At 28.0% G+C, this 22,248-nt stretch overlaps 3 protein-coding genes across 4 annotated transcripts in view; 2 read left to right on the top strand and 1 right to left on the bottom strand.

Annotated features, from left to right (window-relative positions):
- The window catches only part of LOC129906626 (glycogenin-1-like), a 172,535-nt gene that overhangs the window by 112,007 nt on the left and 38,280 nt on the right, over positions 1-22,248 (bottom strand). Inside the window, exon 3 of one of the 2 annotated variants that reach the window (XM_055982445.1) lies at positions 18,455-18,540. The exons of the other annotated variant lie outside the window; for it this stretch is intronic. Coding sequence (XP_055838420.1) covers positions 18,527-18,540 — 14 coding nt within the window. The 3' untranslated portion in view covers positions 18,455-18,526. Of the gene's footprint in view, positions 1-18,454; positions 18,541-22,248 lie in introns of those variants that run through there. 2 annotated transcript variants of the gene reach the window in all.
- Positions 1,325-5,774, top strand: LOC129906632 (UDP-glycosyltransferase UGT5-like). The gene is made up of 6 exons (XM_055982455.1): positions 1,325-1,451; positions 3,877-4,032; positions 4,099-4,186; positions 4,249-4,710; positions 4,774-5,252; positions 5,313-5,774. The coding sequence occupies exons 1-6, from the start codon at positions 1,449-1,451 to the stop codon at positions 5,694-5,696; spliced, it is 1,572 nt and encodes a 523-aa protein (XP_055838430.1). The 5' UTR covers positions 1,325-1,448; the 3' UTR covers positions 5,697-5,774.
- Positions 9,036-15,834, top strand: LOC129906629 (UDP-glycosyltransferase UGT5-like). The gene is made up of 6 exons (XM_055982451.1): positions 9,036-9,154; positions 13,880-14,035; positions 14,110-14,200; positions 14,262-14,723; positions 14,779-15,257; positions 15,345-15,834. The coding sequence occupies exons 1-6, from the start codon at positions 9,152-9,154 to the stop codon at positions 15,726-15,728; spliced, it is 1,575 nt and encodes a 524-aa protein (XP_055838426.1). The 5' UTR covers positions 9,036-9,151; the 3' UTR covers positions 15,729-15,834.

Consider the following 22,248-nt stretch of genomic DNA (forward strand, 5'->3'; position numbering starts at 1 on the left):
TTAACGGTACCTGCCATAGAACGGTTTTTTTTAAATCCGATATTCTCCGAAACGGCTTATTCGATTTCAACGAAACTTTTTTTGAAGAAGCACTTATATAACTCAAATATAAGCCAAAAATAAAATTTCAAAAAAAAATAATTTTTGGATTTTTAAAAAAATTTTGAAATTTTTTTTTGAAAAATAAAATTTTCGAAAACGGGACATTGTATTTTTTTGAAATTTTGTTTTTAGATGTGGATTAGTGATTTCTACAAAATGGCATACCAATTTTAATTTAAACATTTTTTTTAAAGAAAATCTGTTCCTTCTGCCTTCATTTTTTTTCAAAGTACAAAATCTCGGCAGTGCGCAAGCATGCGCAGCTAAATATTTTTATTTTGAATCAACAATTGATTGGTACACATACCCTATTCGGCTTAATGAATGGAACCGAATGGATTTTTTACGGTACCTGCCATAAAACCGTTTTTTTTTCAAATCCGATATTCTCCAAAACGGCTTATTCGATTTCAACGAAACTTTTTGTGAAGAAGCACTTATATAACTCAAATATAAGCCAAAAATAAAATTTCAAAAAAAATAATTTTTGGATTTTTAAAAAAATTTTGAAATTTTTTTTTGAAAAATAAAATTTTCGAAAACGGGACGTTGTATTTTTTTGAAATTTTGTTTTTAAATGTGGATTAGTGATTTCTACAAAATGGCATACCAATTTTAATTTAAACTTTTTTTTTAAAGAAAATCTGTTTTTGGCCGATGATTCCGAAACACCCTGTGAAATAATTTTATTGAAATTCATTGGTATAACAGCCCTAGAAATGTCCTTCAAATAAAAAAAAAAATTGTACCGCTAACTCAATCCGTTCAAAAGTTATGATTTTTGCAACGAGATAAGTCATTTTGGACAACCGTGCGGCGCAAGCGGGTATACAAAGGATTTATTACCCACAGGCGACATAGATCAGGGGGGAACAAATTGACAGTTGAAAATATATATTCGATTTATTGGTAATAAAAACATTCCAATCTAGTCAAACTGATTTGAAACTATGGAATCCTCTCAAGAATATTCCATTGATTCCGAAGTTAATGTATACTTTTACGCCAGGAAGGCATATACTCGTTAACTGCACTCGGGCGTAAAAATAGATAATGCGGCACCTGATCATTAGTTTATGAAAAATTTTCATAACAAAACATAATTCAATTATAAATCAATCCTTCAACTGATAAGTTCTATAATAATAACCTTATCTCAAAAGCATGTTGTATAGTTTTAGATCTTGGTTTAAATAATTTAAATACAAAATAATCAGCTAAATGCTTTTTGTATTATTAAGACTTTAACATCATTCGCTTATGATCGTCTACGGAGCGTCTGCTGCTGAGAACTGATTTTTCTATATTATCTTCAATTTTTTTTTTTTGTTGAATATTCATTCAATATGGTGAGTTTTTTTCTTAAGTTGACAAAAAAATAATTAATACTTGTGATCTTGTTAAGTTCTCCCATTATTTAATTTAATTTGAATTCAAAATAACTTTTTTACTTTCAATATCACTATGTTTGAATCAATTGAATACAACAAACATTTTAAGTGTTTAAGTGCAGTGTTACAGATTTGAGAATTTTAAAACAACCATTTGAAGTGATTTCTTATATTTATTAGCATAGCATCACTTTAATACAAGTACGAGTATATTTCTGTTTAAATGTTAACATTAAAAGACTAGTAATTTAATTATGAGATCATTTAAACTCTTTTAACCCATAGTTTAAATTTTTTGTATACAAATTGAATGACTGACATGAGTTTGTTTCCGTAGGAGCTGTGTCGTTAGCCTCCTAACGTAAAATTGTAATTTACTAGACACCCAAATTAGGTATTTTAAAATTCTACAAATTGCTCTAAGATCGTATTATTGTGATTAACTGTAACTATCTCAATTAATAGCACGAATATTAAAGTATACATGCAATATCCACCAGGTTCAAGTTCAAATAAAAACAAAAAAAAAAAAAACAAGAAGCATTTACCGATGTTAACTGAAAATATTTGTTTGAAGTAAAAATAGACGCATAGTTATTGTTTTCCTCAAAATAAGCTTAAATAAAGTTCGTACAATTCTCTCAAAATGAATTGCTTTAAAAATTAAAAAATAATGAAAACATAAAATGAGTTTTCAGTTGTTAAAGTACTTTTTTGTTTGAGTGTAAAAACGGATTTTGTCAACATTAAAAAAGTGATTTCAAATGGTAATAATTGTTTGTATTTAGATGCTATTTTCATCCCATCCATTTTGCATTGACAATTTTTTACAATTGGTGACAAGCAGAAAATTTTCTTGCTTTTTTTGCTAATATTAGCAAATTTCAAAATTTTAGTAAGATGTTGAATTTTTCTTTGAGTAAAAGCGATTTTTTAAAAGAAACATTCTAAAACAGGAAAAAATCTTTACAGAATCAGATCTCCCAAACCTTTACACAAAATGTCTTCAATGATTTTTGAGTTCTTAATAGCCATTCAACAAAATCGGTAGACGTTTTAGTAGTCTTAATATTAAAACTAAAAAAAAAAACGAGACACAAATTTTTTGTTGAAACGGACGAATACATTTTGTTGAAACTTTGTTTTTAAGAGTCGATTAATATTTTCTTTTCAATAGCTTACCAATTTTGTATTTAAAATGTATTTAGTAGTATTTAGATTTAGTATTTTTTTAAATTGTGTGTTACAAACACAAGAAACTAAATGGCATACTTCATTTGGTGATCAAAATGTTAAGTTTTTTTTTTTTTTTTAATAATTTTGAAATCTATTTTCAATTATTTGTCCAGTTTTATTTTTTAAAGAAACTTACCATAAAACTTACCAATATAAAAATGCGTACTTTTATGTGTGCCGTCACATATACAACTTTTCCATTATAAGTAGTTTTCTTTATTAGTCTGTTACTCAAAAATGATTCAAACGGTTTTCAACGAAAATTTAAAGATTTTGAAAAAAAATTCCATTTTTTCCCAAAATACATTTTTTTTTGCATCGAAGAATTCTCTTGCTTTTTTATTATTGATTTTTTTTTTTGTATTTTTAAAATTGGTAAGATTTCTTTATGTTTAGCAATTTTTAAAACTTAAAAATGGTTCTTAAGAGTTTAGTTTACCAATGGCTTACTTTTTTTTATAAACTGACTCTAAGAAATTTTCATAATTCTTTTAAAATTAATGCATTTTCAAGACTTGCTTAAGAAACATGTTTACATTGTAACCCATTTCAACTTGTAGAAAACTTCTTATCAATTTAAATCAATATCTCAATATAAGAATTGACAATAATTGAATGTCTTAATTCAGTTTGCATTCTTCATGCTTAATTATTTATTAAAATTTAATTAGCTTAATTTAACTGGAATTCAAATCTTTAAAACAAATTTTGTAATAGTAATTTTTAAACAGAATGCATTGTAATGCAATTAACAATCTTAGCAAGAATGCTACTTTAAATGAAGTTCAAGGTACGATTTTAAGAAAGTCAGGCAATTACATAATGCAATGTATTTATTGGTTATCACAATGTTACCACTTTAAAATATCAAAGCTGAGAACTTTAATTGTACAGAGCCATTTAAAAAATCTAATAACCTTAAAAAGTAGGTCATGAATTTGAATATTTTTTTTTTTTCGGAATCTTATCTAGCTTAGAAGTACCCACCTATTTCATGCATTTATAAGAATTATTCATAACATCAATAAGCATAAAAAATTAAGCTTGAATTGATTTTTTTTTTGTAAGGCCTTATTGTTGATCTTAAACTTAAGATTACTCATATTATTGTTTTATTAATGTACATAATTGTTTTCTTTTTTTTCAGAATTTCAGAAAATACTTTAGCATTTTCTTCGTCCTCCTACTTACAGCTTCTTATTCCAATGGAGCTAGAATATTAGCAGCATTTGTGTTCCCTGGCAAGAGTCATACAATGATGTACAATGCCATCATCAAGGAACTTCTCCAAAGAGGACATGAGGTATAAAATTATTTTTCCAAATTTTTAATTTCCTTTTTAATAAATTCAGCAATAACAATGTTTTAGGTAACACTAATTACAAACTTCCCTCAGGGAAATCTTTTAAGCAACTATAAAGAAGTTCAAATACCAGTTTACGATTTCTTTAAAGACAGTAAGTTGCAATATAAGATACTATTTTTACAACCTTTCATTAAAATTATTTTCAAATTTTAGTTAAAGAACATTTTGGAGCTAAAAGTCACTTTGATCTCACTAAATTAACCATGACCGGATTTATGAAAATGTTGGATATAATTGGTGAAAAAGCTACAGAACATGCTTTGCAACAGCCAAATGTTCAAGAAATATTCAATCGAACTGATACAAACGATGTTTACGATCTTTTGTTGGTTTCACAATTCTATCAGGAGGCTTTTCTGACATTAGGACTTAAATATAATGTACCAATTGTGACATCTAGTACTTTGGGTTATGAAAATTTCATGAGCCATATGATGGGTATCATTCAACCTTGGTCATTTGTACCACATGGATTTTTGCCATACGATGATCGGATGGATTTTGTTGAAAGAGTTACCAATTCTATTGCATCGTTGTATGAAGATTTACACAGGGAATATATTTATCTACCCAAACATGATGCATTGGTGAAAAAGTATTTATCACATTTGCCAAGTAAGAGCAGACTGTCTTGAAGGGTTTTATTTGAAATATTAAACTTTTTTCTTTGTTTATTAGTTAAATTCCCCAAAATGTCTGAAATGGAACGAAACGTTTCACTGATCCTTTTGAATAGTCATGCACCGATAACAACTCCAAGGCCAACTATAACAGGAATGGTTCCAGTTGGAGGATTACACATTTACCCACCTAAACCACTTCCAGCTGATATCAAAAAGTTCTTAGATGATGCAACAGATGGAGCCATTTACTTTAGTTTAGGAACCAATATTAAAAGTGCTGATATGCCTCCGGAAAAGATGAAACTTTTTCTTGAGGTCTTTTCAACAATGAAACAAAGAATTCTTTGGAAATTCGAAGCTGATAAAGTACCCAAACTCCCAAAGAATGTTATGGTTCAGAAATGGATGCCTCAGAATGATATTCTAGCTCATCCAAATGTCAAAGTTTTCATAACTCATGGTGGATTATTTGGCAGTCAAGAGGGTGTTTATCATGGAGTTCCAATGTTGGGAATGCCATTCTTTTGCGATCAGGTAGGTTTTTTTTTTTAAATTTATTTAAATTCTAAGTCTTTTTTATTCTGTCTCTTTTAGTACCTCAACCTCAAAAAAGCCACCAAAGCAGGTTATGCTATATCATTAAGTTTTCCTGATATTACCAAAGAAGGCCTTAATCACTCTTTAACGGAACTTCTTGAGAATCCTTTCTACAGAGAGAATATGAAACGAATTTCGGAAATATTCCGTGATCGTCCAATGAATGCTCGAGATACTGCAATGTATTGGATTGAATATATTATTCGGCACAAGGGGGCGCCACATATTCGGTCAGCTGGTTTGGATCTTAGCTGGTATCAATTTTATTTACTGGATGTAATGGCTTTTGGAGTGCTAGTTGTTAGTAGCATTATTGGGGTGGTTTATATTTTAATAAGATCTTTGGTAAGAAGGAAAAAGATCAAGGTCAAAAAGAACTAAAAGTTTTTGAAGTGATGTATTGTACAAAATTGTTTAAGTTAATAAAAAATTGTTAATAAAATTAACTAAATTTGTAAACTTTGAAGAAAAACTTTTTTTTTGGAGCTTGACAGAAAACTTAATGATTAAATTCAGCAAGCTTTCGTTAAAAAAAACACACAGAATGAGTTCTTCACCAATGGTTTTTTTTTTTTACTGCATTCTGACTGCAGAACTGCAACTTACGGCAGAAGTAAAAATCTTATTATTCCAGATTTTTTTGCAGAATTCCTCAAGTAACCTCAATGTTAAAATTTAAAACAAATAAACAAAATATTTTTGGATTTTTCATTTTTTTTTTTAATTTGTTTGTTTTTTTTTTTTTAATTTTTTTTTAAGGATACACTATTTATTATCAAATTTTGTTTCTATGTGTTGAATTAAAAAGAAGACATTATTATATCGGCTCTAAATATGATTCTTCGTTATAAAAATTAAATTAAATAACATACATACATACTTTGTTTGGACCTCAAAACAAATTTTTAAAAATCTAAGTGTGTTATTTTAACATTTTTATAATTTTATAATTTGAAATGAAAACTATGCTTTTTCAGATCTTATTTTGATTTTTTTTTATTTCATTTTAAAAACACAACATTTTTTCAAGTGTAAAAATCAAAGATTTTTTTGGTGTGCCATATAAGCACCTACAAAAGGTACATGGTAAGCAAAATCTATCCAAATATTTTTCAAAAGTAACAATATATATAAAATGGTGTGAAGTGATTTCTTTTTCAGTATATAGAACTTTCTAGACCTTTCTGAACTACCCTTGCCAATTATAACATAATTACATCACCTTTTTTCGTTTAAAAGGTGAAAAGAAACAATTTAACTTAAGCTTCTTAACAGAAATGTTATATGGAGTACATTAAATCAAGTAAAGTATGAACTGATAGTGTAAAAAGAGGTTGTCTGTAAAGCCGGTTTACGGACGATGATTTTACGTGATAACGTCGTAAGAAAACAGGTTGTGTGCTTTTAAAATGAACCATTTGAAGGGTTTATTTATTTCAAACAATCATAATTTACAAGAAAAAGCTAAAAAAAAATACCTTTTTTCTTTTGTCATTATATTAATTTTTTTTATTTTAAAAGCTCACAAAAAAAATTATACCATTAAAAAGCCAAATATTTCTTCTAAATAATAAAACCATTTTTAAATTTTTACAATGAGCAAAAAGTATTAAAAAAATTTATTTAAAACAATCTTTTTCATCAAAAAAAGCAAAGAAAACATGTAAATTTATCTTCTCACGCTATTAAATCCATTCTTTTTTAACAATCTATAAAAATGTTTACACCATCTGAAAGCTTATTGTCTTAGCTAAAAATATATATATAGATCAAGTCTATGAGACATCTATAAAAAGAGATAGAATTTTTTAAACTCGATGAAATTTCATAAAAAAGCAAAAAAAAAATTTATTTTTATGTTCTAATGCTATTAAATCAATTTTTTTGTTTGACAACCTATAAAAAGTTTTATACCACGTGAAACCTTATTGTTTCACCTTTCAAATGACGTATCAATCTAATTTCAAAGATGCCTACAAGAGAAGTTAGAATTTTTTAAAGTCAACCATGTGGAATTTCCAGACTGAGGTTACGGTGCTTCCCACACTGGTGGCTGTTCATGGCGCAACAGATCTCCACTGGTGGTTTGAGGTTTTTCGCAAGTTTCTTGATTTAACATTGTGTGGCTTGTAGTTAGTCTAGCGTTATGTGTGATATACCAATTGAAAGGTAATTGTATCAGTATGCTTATTAATGTTTAATCAAATCTATCTATCTATCTGCTCTTGGTAAAAAGTTATAACCTGTTGAATTCTAAAATTTTATTTTACCGTTATCTCAAAATTGTGTTCACGAAAATGATTGAAATTTCGCACACATAGTCGTAGTCATGGTCTATCATTACTCTATATATAATATTCCTCTATCTATTAAAGAAAAAAAGGTAAAAATAAAAAACGATGAAAATCGGTTAAAAACGGCCAAAAAACTTGTTTTTTAAAAATTTATTTTCCCCGTATTCAGTCAAAACTCTTTTAACGATTCCATTTTTTTGCACATGTATGCGCATTTATCAGTCCTACATGTCGCATATAACTTGAGATTTTTTGAACGCTCCAAAAAAAAGCTAATAGTCAAAAACTACCCAAAAATACCCCTAAAAAAAGTAGGTATTTTTCAAAAAGTCATATTTCAAAACGCAGAGTGTTGGAAAAAAATCCGTATGAGACGCCTAATTTTTTTTCCTTCATCTTTCACCTGGCTACTTTAGAATTGTCAAAAAAAATGTCCCCTACCCATAATCAATATTTTGTCATACCCACAACACATGATCAACGTTCAAACAAAACGTTATAGCGGAGTTCCAGAATTTTTTAGAATTTTTTCTTAAATGCAGTTATCCCTAAATCAGTCTCTTCTATCTATAACAAAAAGAATCAACTCTCTACGACCACGCGAATAGATTTTAGCCCAAATTTCATCTTTCCGTTTTACCCCTGTTTACCCTATTAAATGACGGAATTTTTAAAAATCCTTCAATTGGATTAGGCTTTAGATTATTATTTTTCAAATAAGCTTTAGGAGATTTTTTTATCTCTAACAGTTTATTTTTAATTTTGAATTTAAATTTTTTGCCGCACTACGAAAGTGCGAGAGTGTAACGCTAGAAAATGGCGTCACTTTTTTGTGGTGGCTGCCATGGTTCATCGATTTATAAGACGTTATCACGTCAAAAAATAAAATGTTTTTATTTAAATTGTTTTATTGTTTCCTGCAAGATTTGGTTACGCGAGATGTTTTTTTTTTTTTTTTTGCGAAATTTCATTAACAAACCATAACCATAAAACATAACATCGGAATAAATTTTCCGTATTTTTGTTTTGTTTTTTTTTTTTTTTAATTTAAATATATTGTTTTTAACTGCAACACTACCATACAAACTATAAAAGTTAGCTAAACCAAAAAAAAAAAAAAAAAAAAAAAAAAAAATAGTCTAAATAAAAAAATTTACAAGACAACACAACACAATAGGTTTGCAAATTCCCAACAACTGAACATTTCTCTCTCTCGCATCATCTACTTTTATCAATAATATAGTACTAGGAACCTTTATGGTAAAAAATCAACAAAATATCTAATCATTTTCGTTGTTTTGAGCGTAGAGTAGAATAAGTTGATTACGAAAGGTATAATAGAATAGCCGGTATTTAGGGGTGCATTAATGTTTTCTAAAATTATTTAGAAGCTGTAGCTCAATTTTTCTTAAAAATACTTTGTCAGTTGTTTATTGCCCGCCAGTCTAGTCGGTTAGGACCACCAGTTTAAGTTGTTGGATACCTAATGGATTTTTGAATTTTAAAATTTCAATTTCGATCAAATCAAAATTTATTATCAAAATGGTGAATAAATATTTGTTTTCTCTTAAATCATTATTATTCTTTATGTAGTTTTTTCTTTAACATTTCCGGTGATTTTTTTTTTTTTTGAGAAAAAAATGTTAAAGATTTTATAAAGATACAAAGATGCTTTGGCCAAATAAATTTTTTTGAATGAATTAGTTTTGTGCTCTTTTATTAACTAATAAAAATGTGCATTTATCAGTCACACATTATCTTTAATTCAAATCTTGTCATCACAAAAAGATAAGAGAAACAATTATTATAATATTTATATACAATTATATATTTTTAAACTTTTGTGACTATTAAAAAGTGTTTAAATTTGATAAGTTTAAAATGATTGGAGCATTTTGTCGCTTTATCTATAAGTATATTAAAAATAGTTCGTGCATATCTGATTGACCGATGACAGCTAATGTTTTGTTCCAAAAATAAAAATTAAATTTTGACCGGAGCTTTGATAGAAAGTTATAGCTTAGTACTTTACGAACAAATTTCAGATTTTTGTACATACTTTCTTCTAGGACATAATTACCCAAAAAAAAATTTATTTCGGAATCTTGTATTTTATTCAGACTTCAATTTTATTTAATTTCACAGCAAAAAAGAACGAATCAAAAAGCTAGACAGTGAGTTTGTTAACCTAGTATAAATTTAAACTAATAATAATAAGTATTTAATCAGCGGAAACTGGTAATAAAATCTGCTATCTATTTATTATTATTTATTAACAAATGCGTTCAAAGCAATAAACATATTTATCTTATCAATAAAAATATTTTGTGATTCTAATTTTATTCATAAATGCTTATACTAATTTATATCTTAATTAATATTTATCAATGAATTTGTTACCAATGAATAAAAAAAAATGCGCCCCTAAAAAAACACATTTTTCAATAATTAGAATTTTATCGGTTTTTCTCTTGATAAAAAATTTGGACTTTGTTGTGATCATTCGAGAATTAGTATCTAAAAAGTACATTTCTATTTTTTAGCAATAGAAACCTTACTTTGCAGTCAAAACACATTCGAGATATTAAATTTAGGTTTTTGTCTAACTTAAAAGGTAAAAAAATAAATCACGTCATTAGAATAGAAAAAAAACTTTAAATAGAAAGATCATTTAAAAACTTGAATTATTATAAAAGTTCTACACTTTAATGATTGATGTTCACAATATTTTTGTGTATTTTAAGACGTTTTTTTCTTTTATTGTTTTTATTATTGTTTAGGAATACCAACTTAAACGGACACACGTGTAGACCAAAATACTTTTTCATGTCACGCAATCTCATCAACATGCATGTTATATTTAAGTGACTATTCTATTGTTATTCATCTTAAGATGATGAATGTGTTATTTGTATTTTGTTTTCCCACCAAAATTATTATATTATACCTAATTGAATTGAAAAATTGGTTCAAATTAGAACCAATGTTTAAAACACAGTGTATAAATCATCAAAATCAAAATAATCTTTTTTATCAAAAAACAAAACCGACTTCCATGGATCAAAACCATGGGTTTTATGTTTTTTCTAATAGTTCCTATGGCTATAACTGAACGAAATTGAAATGGGACTACATTGCAGCCACCAGCTTTGCAATACAAAAAGAATTATCAAAATTGAGTCACTTAGTCGAAAGTTATGAGGTAACAAACATAAAAAAAATACAGACGAATTGAATACCTCCTCCTTTTTGGAAGTCGGTAAAAAATTAAAATTGTCTCAAAGTTAATAAAATATAAACCAAAACTACAAGATATTGCTAGCTTTTAAATAAAACATACAAACTCTAGAATATTGAGGCTTTGGCTTGGGAATCGAACCCACCCCTGACATCATTGTCCATCGCACCAATGCGTAACATGTGTATAACAATGGTAGCAAAAAAAAACATAAGGTTGTCGAAGGAATGATTAGTTCGACGAAGAAAGGCAAGGCTTTAGATTTCCCTTGAAGTGAAAAATATTCGAAAAGTTGTTAAGAAATAATAAATTATTGAGCTCCTCTTGGAACTAAAACCAAAATAATCTTACTTCTCCGAAAAAAATTCTTGGCCGAAAAAAAAAATCACGTGTGCAATTCACACGCGGTAGAAGTGAAACCTTAAAAAGTATTTTTTCTTGAAAAAAAAAACCGAAAATATCTCATTTTTTTTTTTGTTTTATCACCTTTAAATCCATTTTTATGACAACTTGAAATAAATTTTATAACATTCGAAAGCTTATTGTTTCAGCTCGAAATATTTATATCCACCATGTCTATACAACATCTACAAAAAGAACTAGAATTGTTTGAACCCAATCAGTTTTCTCAAAAAAAGCTAAAAAAATCATTCTTTTTTTCTCTTCTAACACCATTAAATCCATTTTTTAAATGACAACCTATAATAAATTTTATATCATCAATTTTACTATTTCATCTTTTAAATGACGCTTCAATCATATTTCTATGATGCCTACAAAAGAAATAAGAATTTTTTAAAGTCAACCATGTCGAAATTTCAAACTGAGATTTCGGTACTTCCTACACTGGTGCCTGGTTATCGGCAACAGATCTCCACAGGTGTTTTGATAAACTTTTCAAGTTTTTCAATTTAAGATTGTGTAACTTGTAGACCACGTACCGTTGTGTGTGATATATCAAATGAAAGGTAATATTAACGGCATGCATTAATGTAAAATCAAATTTGTATGTGCTCTTGATTAAATGATATAACGTGTTTAGAAAAAGATTATATTTTCACCGTTATCTCAGGATTTTGAATATAGAGTTGATTGAAATTCAATCCAATTATAGTTTATTGTATTACCTATCTACAGTATAAATTTCATTCATCTATCTATTAAAACAAAAAAGTTATAATCAATTGATTCTTCGTGTCGCTTTTTCGTTTCATCTTGTTTCAAATCACTACGATACTAAAGAAGTTTTCACTTCAAAAACACTTTATAGCTTCATGTTTTTTTTTTTTAAACAAAATTTTCATATATGTCACCAGCGATTGATACCTTTTCAAGCCATATACACATATCGCTCTTTAACTTGAATACTGTCATAACTCAAAAATCACGAATTTTGAGTTATTAATGCGGAAGTTATTGGAATAAAGTAATCTTTAATCCTGCAAAAAGTCATTTCTTAGCTTTATAAACTGTCGAAGAAAGAGCACTAGTTTAGTTTTAGAAACTAACTTTTTTACATACCAAAATAGATCGATACTAAATTTAAAACTCGTTTCCGGAAAAAAACATTTTTTTGAGTTATGAGAGTGTTGAAGTAAATGAGCGATAGTAGGTCGCTGTTTTTTTCTCCATTTATGTTTTTGGGCATTCTCTTTAAAAACCAAATCGAAAAAAAAACATGGAAATCAGTGCTTAAATGGCAGACTTAATTAATTTTTTTTTTTTTCAGATTCATATGTATTACATCAGGCCGTTCGTACTGTATTTCTGATTTCTTATAAAACTTAATTATTGACAAAAACGATTTATCACGGTCTTTAAACGTATAAAATTTCCTATAATTGAGCCCAAAACCATATAAAACAATGAGAAAAAATGCAGAAAACAAATTAAAAAATAATCGATTTGTTCAGAATGTAGAAAATGTAACTATTAAAAACTAGTTTCAGACAAAAATTATATAAACTTTCTTAAAATATAGGTTACAATTCAAAAAATTTGAGCCTAAAATAATCTCTTTGGGGGCTATCGATTCTAAAATATTTTTTTTTAAACATTTTTTAAGTTGCAATTGAATACTTTTTTTTTCAATATCCTTTTTGGAACAATGATTTCATTCAGGAGGGAATTTTACACGAGTGAATTCCTTCCAATTTGTTTTTTTTTCACAGTACTGGATGAATTCCTAGTAAAAATGAAATTGAAATAAGGTGAATAAAAGGTATGTAAGCATCTTTTACCTTGGCACTTTTGGACTTTATTTTCAAAATATTTGAATTTTCATTGAATATCCAAGATTGAATATCTTTTTTTATCAAGGGGCACAGTAGTGCCAAGCCAAGTTCTCTAGCAACTTTGGCACTACACCCTTATTTACAGGAAACAACTCAGGCCATTTTCGACCCCCCTCTAACTTCCACACCAAAGATGCTAGAAATTTACATTTGCTACATTTGTTGAGCAGGTCAAAACCAAACTTCTCACAAAATTTCAGCTTTTTACTAGTAGTTTCTGAGATATAGGGCTTCAAAAATCGCAAAAACCGTTACTGATTCACTGACTCACTGACAGATCATCAAAATTATGGAGAACTTCCCGCTATCGTAGAAATTTTACAGTATTTTCATTGTTTACTTAGCAATTTTTGAAATAACTTTCAAAATCGGTAATTAAAATAAAAATTAAAATAGGTACTATTGATACGAATTTGAACCCAAACTTTAGAACTTGGTACACTTTTACATCTGAGTACTTTTTGTGTCCGCAATTTTGGAGAAATGACACCGGGAAAAAAATCCGTTAACGAATAAGATCTGGCGCTAAAGCCGTTTTATAGGATTGTGTATTCGACAGCCGAAAAATCCCTGAAAAGGACTTTTTGGTTACTAAGTAACCAAATCTATACTAAAAAATGTTATTAATTTTTTTTATATTTATATTTAATTTTAGAAAACTAATTATGGAAAATATCCGTGTCACTTTTTTATATATAAATATTCTTTTCTCTTCTTCTTCTTTTTTAATTTACTAAGAATATTAGAAAATACTTATGTTTCTCCTTGGTCCTGCTGCTCACCATATCTTATTCGAATGCAGGTCGAATACTTGCAGCATTTGTATTTCCTGGCAAGAGTCACTTTATGATGCACAAAACTCTCATTAGAGAGCTTGTAAACAGGGGACACGAGGTAAGTTATAATTAATTTTGGTATGTTTTTGTGTTTTTGATTAATTTTGAAAAACTTGTGATATAATTGATAAGGTAACCTTCATAACAAGTGATTCAATGGGCAAAAATATGGGACCAAATTACACTGAGGTGCTAGTACCAGTTTACGATTTCTGGTTTGATGGTAAATTTTAAACCTTCGAAGCGCTTTTGTTCTTGTTATAAATATTTTTGTTTCAATTCAGTTCAATCTCATTTCAAAACTGATAATCTTTTTGAACTCACCAGCATGACTTTGGATGGTTTTTTGAAAATGTTAGAAATCATTGGTACAAAAACCACCGAACATGCTCTTTTACAACCTGGAGTTCAAGAAATATTCAATCGAACCGATACTGAAAATGTCTATGATGTATTACTTGCTGAGCAATTCTATCAGGAGGCATTTTTAACCTTGGGTTTAAAATATAACATTCCAGTAATTTTATCAAGTACTCTTGGTTATGAATCATATATGAGTCAAATGATGGGTTATATATCACCTTGGTCATTTGTTCCCCATGGATTTCTACCATTCGATGATAAAATGAGTTTTTGGGAACGAGTCTCGAATTCATTTGCATCCATGTATCAAGATCTTCATAGGGAATTTGTATATTTTCCAAAACAAGATGCTTTAATTCAAAAATATTTGTCACATTTGCCAAGTAAGTTCATGGATTTTCGTCTTGTAAATTCAAACATTTTTATTTTTGATTTTAGTGAAAATTCCCAAAGTTACCGAAATGGAAAAGAATATTTCGGTAATGCTTTTGAATAGTTATGTTCCATTGGCAACACCTAGACCAACAGTACCAGGAATGATTCCTATCGGAGGAGTTCATATTTATCCACCTAAGACACTGCCAGATGACATTAAGAAGTTCCTTGATGGAGCTACAGATGGCGCTATCTACTTCAGTTTGGGAAGTAACGTCCGAAGTGCTGATATGCCACCGGAAAAGTTGAAAATTTTCCTTCAAGTATTTGGCAGTATGAAGCAAAGAATTCTTTGGAAATTCGAAACTGACGAGACTGCAGAGATGCCAAAAAACGTAATGGTACACAAATGGATGCCACAAAGTGACATATTGGCACATCCAAATGTCAAAGTGTTTATTACACATGGTGGTCTATTTGGCAGTCAAGAAGGTGTACATTATGCAGTTCCAATGTTGGGAATGCCATTTTATTGTGATCAGGTAACTTGATAGCTTGAAATGTCAAAATATTTGACAGATGACATTTGGCATTTGACATTTTAAATTTTTTTTACAAATTTCTTTCAGCACCTGAACATGAACAAAGCTACAAAAGCTGGCTATGCTATAACTTTGAAATTCCAAGAAATTACTGCCGACATACTTAAAACATCCTTAATGGAACTTATAGAGAATCCATCGTATAAAGAAAATATTCAAAGAATTTCTAATATATTTAGAGATCGTCCATTATGTCCTAGAGAAACTGCAATGTATTGGATTGAATATGTTATAAGACATAGAGGTGCACGTCAAATTCGATCAGCTGGTCTTGATCTTGCCTGGTATCAATTTTATTTATTGGATGTTATTGGATTTGTATTATTTATAGTTTCAATTATGTGTGGAATAACTTTTGTAGCACTTCGAAAATTGTTTAAAAGACAAAATGTTAAAGAAAAAACAAATTAAACTTTCATAACTTCTATAAATTTATTATATTCAACTATTTATTTTTGTAACGTAAAATTCTTTTTTTCCAAATAAATACAAAATAGCCACACCTACCAAGTCTTAACTTTTTTCGAATTCCAAATCCATATACATAAGTGATATATATGAGTCATTTTATCAATTAAATATAGAATCTATTGCCAACTTCACAACAGTGCCATCTATTCCAAGATCAATGTAGCATTGTGAAAAAGCAAGTAGATTTAAAGAAAGTCCACCCCGGTTCAACACCTTTTATCCGTTATAGTTTAGACGTTCTATTCTGTCATTCTGAAGATGTGAGTAAAATTTTTTTCGTTGAAAAAACTTTTTCGGTTGAATCAAATTTAAAACTTCTTAGCAGTTGACGAAATGAATGTCTGTAAAGCTGGTTTACGGACGATGATTTTACGTGATAACGTCGTAAGAAAACAGGTTGTGTGCTTTTAAAATGAGCCATTTGAAGCGTTTATTTAATTCAAACAATCATAATTTACAAGAAAAAGCTAAAAAAAAATATCTTTTTTCTTTTCTTATTATATTAATTTTTTTATTTTAAAAGCTCACAAAAAAAATTATACCATTAAAAAGCCAAATGTTTCTTCTAAATAATAAAACCATTTTTAAATTTTTACAATGAGCAAAAAGTATTAAAATAATTTATTGAAAACAATAATTTCTTATGAAAAAAGTGAAAAAATCACTTCACACAAAAACTCATTTTTTTGATACAACAACCTATAATAAATTTTATAACACCTGAAAGCCTATTGCTTCAGCTCAAAATATATATATAGATCATGCCTATTAGACATCTACAAAGAGAGCTAGAATTTTTTGAACTCGATCAAATTTCATTAAAAAAAGCAAAAAAAAACATGTAAATTTATCTTCTCACGCTATTAAATCCATTTTTTTTCAACAATCTTTACACATTTTTACACCATCTAAAAGCTTATTGTCTTAGCTAAAAATATATATATAGATCAAGTCTATGAGACATCTACAAAAAGAGCTAGAATTTTTTAAACTCGATGAAATTTCATCAAAAAAAGCAAAAAAAACATTTATTTTTATGTTCTCATGCTATTAAATGAATTTTTTCCCTAACAACCTATAAAAAATTTTATACCTTTCAAATGACGTATCAATCTCATTTCAAAGATGCCTACAAGAGAAGTTAGAATTTTTTAAAGTCAACCATGTGGAATTTCCAGACTGAGATTACGGTACTTCCCACACAGGTGGCTGTTCATGGCGCAACAGATCTCCACTGGTGGTTTGAGGTTTTTCGCAAGTTTCTTGATTTAACATTGTGCGGCTTGTAGTTAGTCTAGCGTTATGTGTGATATATCAAATGAAAGGTAGTTGTATCAGAATGCTCATAAATGTTCAATCAAATTTCTATCTGCTTTTGGTAAAAAGTTATAACCTGTTGAATTTTAAAATTTTATTTTACCGTTATCTCAAAATTGTGTTTACGAAAAACACATATAGTCGTGGTCATGGTCTATCATTACTCCATATATAATATTCCTCTATCTATTAAAGAAAAAAAGATAAAAATAAAAAACGATGAAAATGGGCAAAAACGGCCAAAAAACCTGTTTTTTAAAAATTTATTTTTCTCCGTATTCAGTCAAAACTCTTTTAACGATTCCAATTTTTTGCATATGTATGTGCATTGATCAGCCCTAAATGTCCTATATAACTTGAGATCGCTCCAAAATAAAGCTAAAAATCAAAAACTACCCGCAAATACCCCTAAAAAAGTAGGTATTTTTTCAAAAATTCATATTTCGAAACGCAGAGTGTTGGAAAAAAATCCGTATTAGACCCCTAATTTTTTTTTCTTTCATCTTTCACCTGGCATCTTTAGAATTGTCAAAAAAAAATTTCCCCTACCCATTAATCAACATTTTGTCATACCCACAACACCTGATCGACGTTCAAACAAAACGTTATAGCGGAGTTCCAGAATTTTTTAGAATTTTTTTTTAAATGCAGTTATCCATAAATCAGTCTTCTCTATCTATAGCAAAATCAACTCTCTACAACCACGCGTTTAGATTTTAGCTCAAATTTCATCTTTCCGTTTTACCCCTGTTTACCCTATTAAATGACGGAATTTTTAAAAATCCTTCATTTGGATTAAGCTTTAGGTTATTATCTTTCAAATAAGCTATAGGAGATTTTTGTATCTCTAATAGTTTATTTTTAAGTTTTAATTGAAATTTTTGGCCGCACTGCAAAAGTTCGAGAGTGGAACGGGAGAAAATGGCGTCACTTTTTTGTGGTGGCTGCCATGGTTCATCGATTTATAAGACGTTATCACGTCAAAAAATTTCATTTAATACTAAAAATTTCATGTCATATTGTCAATTTACAAAATAGTTCTTCAGCTATTAGACGAAGAGTCGAAGACGCAAGAGGCCCGATTCTTTTTCCTTTTTCACGAACTTTTCTCTTTTGCACTCATTAGTTATACCTATTAACAAAATAAATGGGATGATAAAAGTTTTCGTTAATGATATTTCGTATTCAATTCCTTTCAATGACGAAAGCAGTTTTTAATGACAGAATTGAAATCACCAACGACATTCCTTGCATAGAAATGCTCCTCAATCCTCTGATCATTCGAGATCATCATCATAATAAAATAATGTAATTCAATAATAAACAATTTATTATTAAATTTTATTCTACAAAAAATTTCATTTAATTAATTTTGATGCCAATACCGCATCCAGCATCCAGCAAATTTCCACAGCAGCAGTTTAATATACAGAACCTGGAAAAATCAATTTTTAAAATTAAAAAATTGTAGTTTATTGAAATGAAAAAATAATAAAGCATAAAATTTTATAAACGTGTATCAGGGTTGTTAAAAAATCGTTTTTATCTAAGCAATTGTTTTCCATTACAAATTAAATAAAATGCACGACTGGGTCGCACGAACTTGCTCTTAGAGTTCAAGTTGGTTAAATTTTTAAGACTTTTGATATAGAAATTTGTAAAAAAAAATAAAATTCGTTTAAAAAAAAAAATTAAATAAAATCTGAAATTAAATTGCCCTCCAAAACAAGTATGCAGTTTTAATTGATATATTAACATGCATTTTTAGAAAAAAAAATTTTCAAAATTCAAATAATTTTTTATAAATAATTTTTTGGAAAAAAGTTTTAAAATAAAATTGGTATGCCATTTTGTATAAATCACTAATTAACATCTAAAAACAAAATTTAAAAAAAATTCAATATCCCGTTTTTGAAAATTTGATTTTTCAAACAAAAATTTTCAATTTTTTTTTTTTATAATCCAAAAATTATTTTTTTGAAAATTTTATTTTTGGTTTATATTTAAATTATATAAATTCTTCTTCACAAAAAGTTTCGTTGAAATCGAATAAGGAGTTTCGGAGATAATCGGATTTGAAAAAAAAAAAACGGTTCTATGGCAGGTACCGTTAATAATGGTTTTCAAAAAAAAAAATTTTCATTGAAAGATAGACCTAAGCTTAAAGCTAACACTTGAATTTTTTAAACAAAATCGTTTTAGCCGTTTTCGAGATATTTTAATTTTACTAAAATCGATATATGACAAGTACCGTTATTTTTGTTCCAAAGAATTAATTCCAAAAACAGCTCTAGAGAGTCGCCAAATAAAGCTACATACCAAGTTTGACATTAATCGGTCCATCCGTTTTGGCTGTAGCTCCTAATACAGACAGACAGACGGACGGACTTCCGGGACCCACTTTTTTGGCATTGTCTACCATCGTAATGTCATGGAAAAATGTTAACTCAACTTTTTTTTCTGTACGAATGCATAACTTGATATTGTATAGTATCTATATCGCAAGTAAAAATATTTATTGCAAATTTAAAAAAATTGCATTAAAAAGAAAATGTTATTGTAACCGCAAAATATATGCATTAAAAATAAAATTTGTATTACAAATAAAAATATTTTACATTAAAAAAAATGTATTGCAAATAAAAAATGTTCTGCATTGAAAAAAAATCATTGCAGCAAAGTGTGTGCATTAAATATTTTTTTTAAATATTCGTCAGATTTGGATAAATTTTGACTATTTGACAATACAATAGCTATTTCAACTATAACATTGAACCTAATGTATGGTCAAAATGGTACGAAATTCGACGAATAAAACAAATTTTTTCAATAAATTAAAAAAAATAAAAAAAAATGCAATGCAGAAAATTTTTTATTTGCAATAAAATTTCTTTTTTAATGCAAAATTTTAATTCGTTATAAAAATTTTTTGTTGAAATAAATAGTTTTTTAATGCAAATATTTATTTTGTATGTAAATATTTTTCAGTTGCAATAAATATTTTTTTTTAATTTCAAATGCACTTTTTTTTTTATTGGTATTTTTACAAACCCTGGCAGTAATAAGATTCCGTTTATAGCAAACTCTGATGAATGTTTGTTATTTCTTCAATTTTAAATTCAAATTAATAATAATTTAGGATTGAATGTTGTCACTGAATGCATCCAACAACGTATCTAGAGAAGGTACAATCCAAATGGTTTGTGTCATTACTTTTTCAGTACACTAAGAACAAAAAAAATAAACTGCTAGAAAAAAATCCTAGTCAGTACACACTCCATACAATAAGTATTGAATGCTTTCATTTTGGGACATAATTTAAGGAAGTACATTCACGTATAAGTATTTGATATGCAAATTAATAAAAGAAATTACTGTACAGGTGCATTGAAATTTAGTCTATCTTGTAGTTCATAGCATTAAATTCTTTTATTAAATTGTATATGGCTGAACCAGTAGTTTGTTGCAAATTATTCATTTTTCAAAAAAGTAGCTATTTATGAAAAATTTGCGATCAAAATATGAAATATTGTCTTTTAGTAGAGTAACTAAAGCAAATTATTAGGGAACCCGGCCGAACAGCTCTGATTTTGACGATTTTTTTTTCAAACGTAGGTCATTAAAAATACTTTAAAGTCTATAGATTAAAAATTGCCGGTGTTGCCGTATTGTTTTTTAAAATTTAAATTAATTTTTTTTTAACAAAACCATTTTTTTTTTGCTTACATTTCATAAAACAAATTATAGCAAAAAATTCTCTAGGTAATTTCCATCGTTTAAGCGATAAATGCAATTTTCTAACATTCTACCTCAAACACAAAAAAAATGTTTTGAAAACAACGGCAACACCTACAATATTTTAAAATACATTTTTAAAAAGCCAGAAGCTCATTCTTATCTCTTAAATTTAAATCCACTAAATTTAATCAAGACTTTTTGAAAAAATGGTCCTCAAACTCAGAATTTAAAAAAAAATGTTATTGGAAAAATTTAAAATGACTTTTTTCCAAACTTTTTCTAATAAAATATGAATTTATTTAAAAAAAAATTTTGGCCATAAATATTATCAGTTGAATTTAGAAGCAAAAAAGGTAAAATATATTTAATCCAGTCAAATAAGGGTTTAACCTCGGAATGAATGTTAGTAGAAATTTTTTTTGCTCAATATCTTCCTTTTGCCATTCTATAACATATCTCAAAAGTCTAGAAAAATCTCATGTCCGCTTGTCGCGATTTCAAGGTCAAATCGCGAAATGGAGATTTTCAAAATTATCAAAAATAGGCTATGGTATTATATACACATATGATACATGATTTCAAGGTATTTTTTAATGCTGATTCCAAAAAATCTAAAATCAAGCCAATCTGACCTCTCTGGAAAAAGTTATACCTGTTTTTCATCTGTCAACCCATATTATTATAACAGTTGCTAACTTACTACCGAAAAACCTTTAAAAACCATGGTAGGGTAACCAAATTTTGCATGAAGGTTTAAATATCCATTATCATTTAGAATCAAAACAATGCAATGCAAAAAACATTCATATCTATGACAAAATGGTAATTTTTGAGAAAACGGGAAATTTTGGGATGTGCACTAAAAACATCCTGGTACAATCTTGGAATTAGTGCTAATAGGATAACTTTTTTGTTTCTATCTTTGTTTGGATATTCTATAACTTATGTCAAAAATCTAAAAAAATCTCATGTCCGCAAGTTCTAATTTTCCAGGTTAAACTAGGTTAGGTGCAGATTTAAAAAAAATAATAAGAAAACTTTAGATTCTTATATGTATACCAACATAACCCATATCATTTCAAGGTATTTTTTAACGCTGATTCCAACAAAGCCCACAAACAAATCAATATGACCATCCCTGAAAAGTAATGTACCTAATTCATGTTGATCTGACACAAATATCTGAAGAGTAGTTTTTCAATTTTTTCAAATCTGCACCTTATCTTCAAACCAAGAAAATTAGGACTTGCGGACATGAGATTTTTTTAAATTTTTGAGGGTAGTTAAAGAATATCCAAACAAAGATTAAAATGAAAAAATTAGCCTATTAGCACATATTCCTAAGATGAACAAGAATCTTCTTTAGTGCATATCATAAAATTTGCCCCTCCATCAAAAAATACCA

The sequence above is a fragment of the Episyrphus balteatus genome, chromosome 1 (assembly GCF_945859705.1).
Source record: "Episyrphus balteatus chromosome 1, idEpiBalt1.1, whole genome shotgun sequence".
In the NCBI taxonomy this organism is placed as follows: domain Eukaryota; kingdom Metazoa; phylum Arthropoda; class Insecta; order Diptera; family Syrphidae; genus Episyrphus; species Episyrphus balteatus.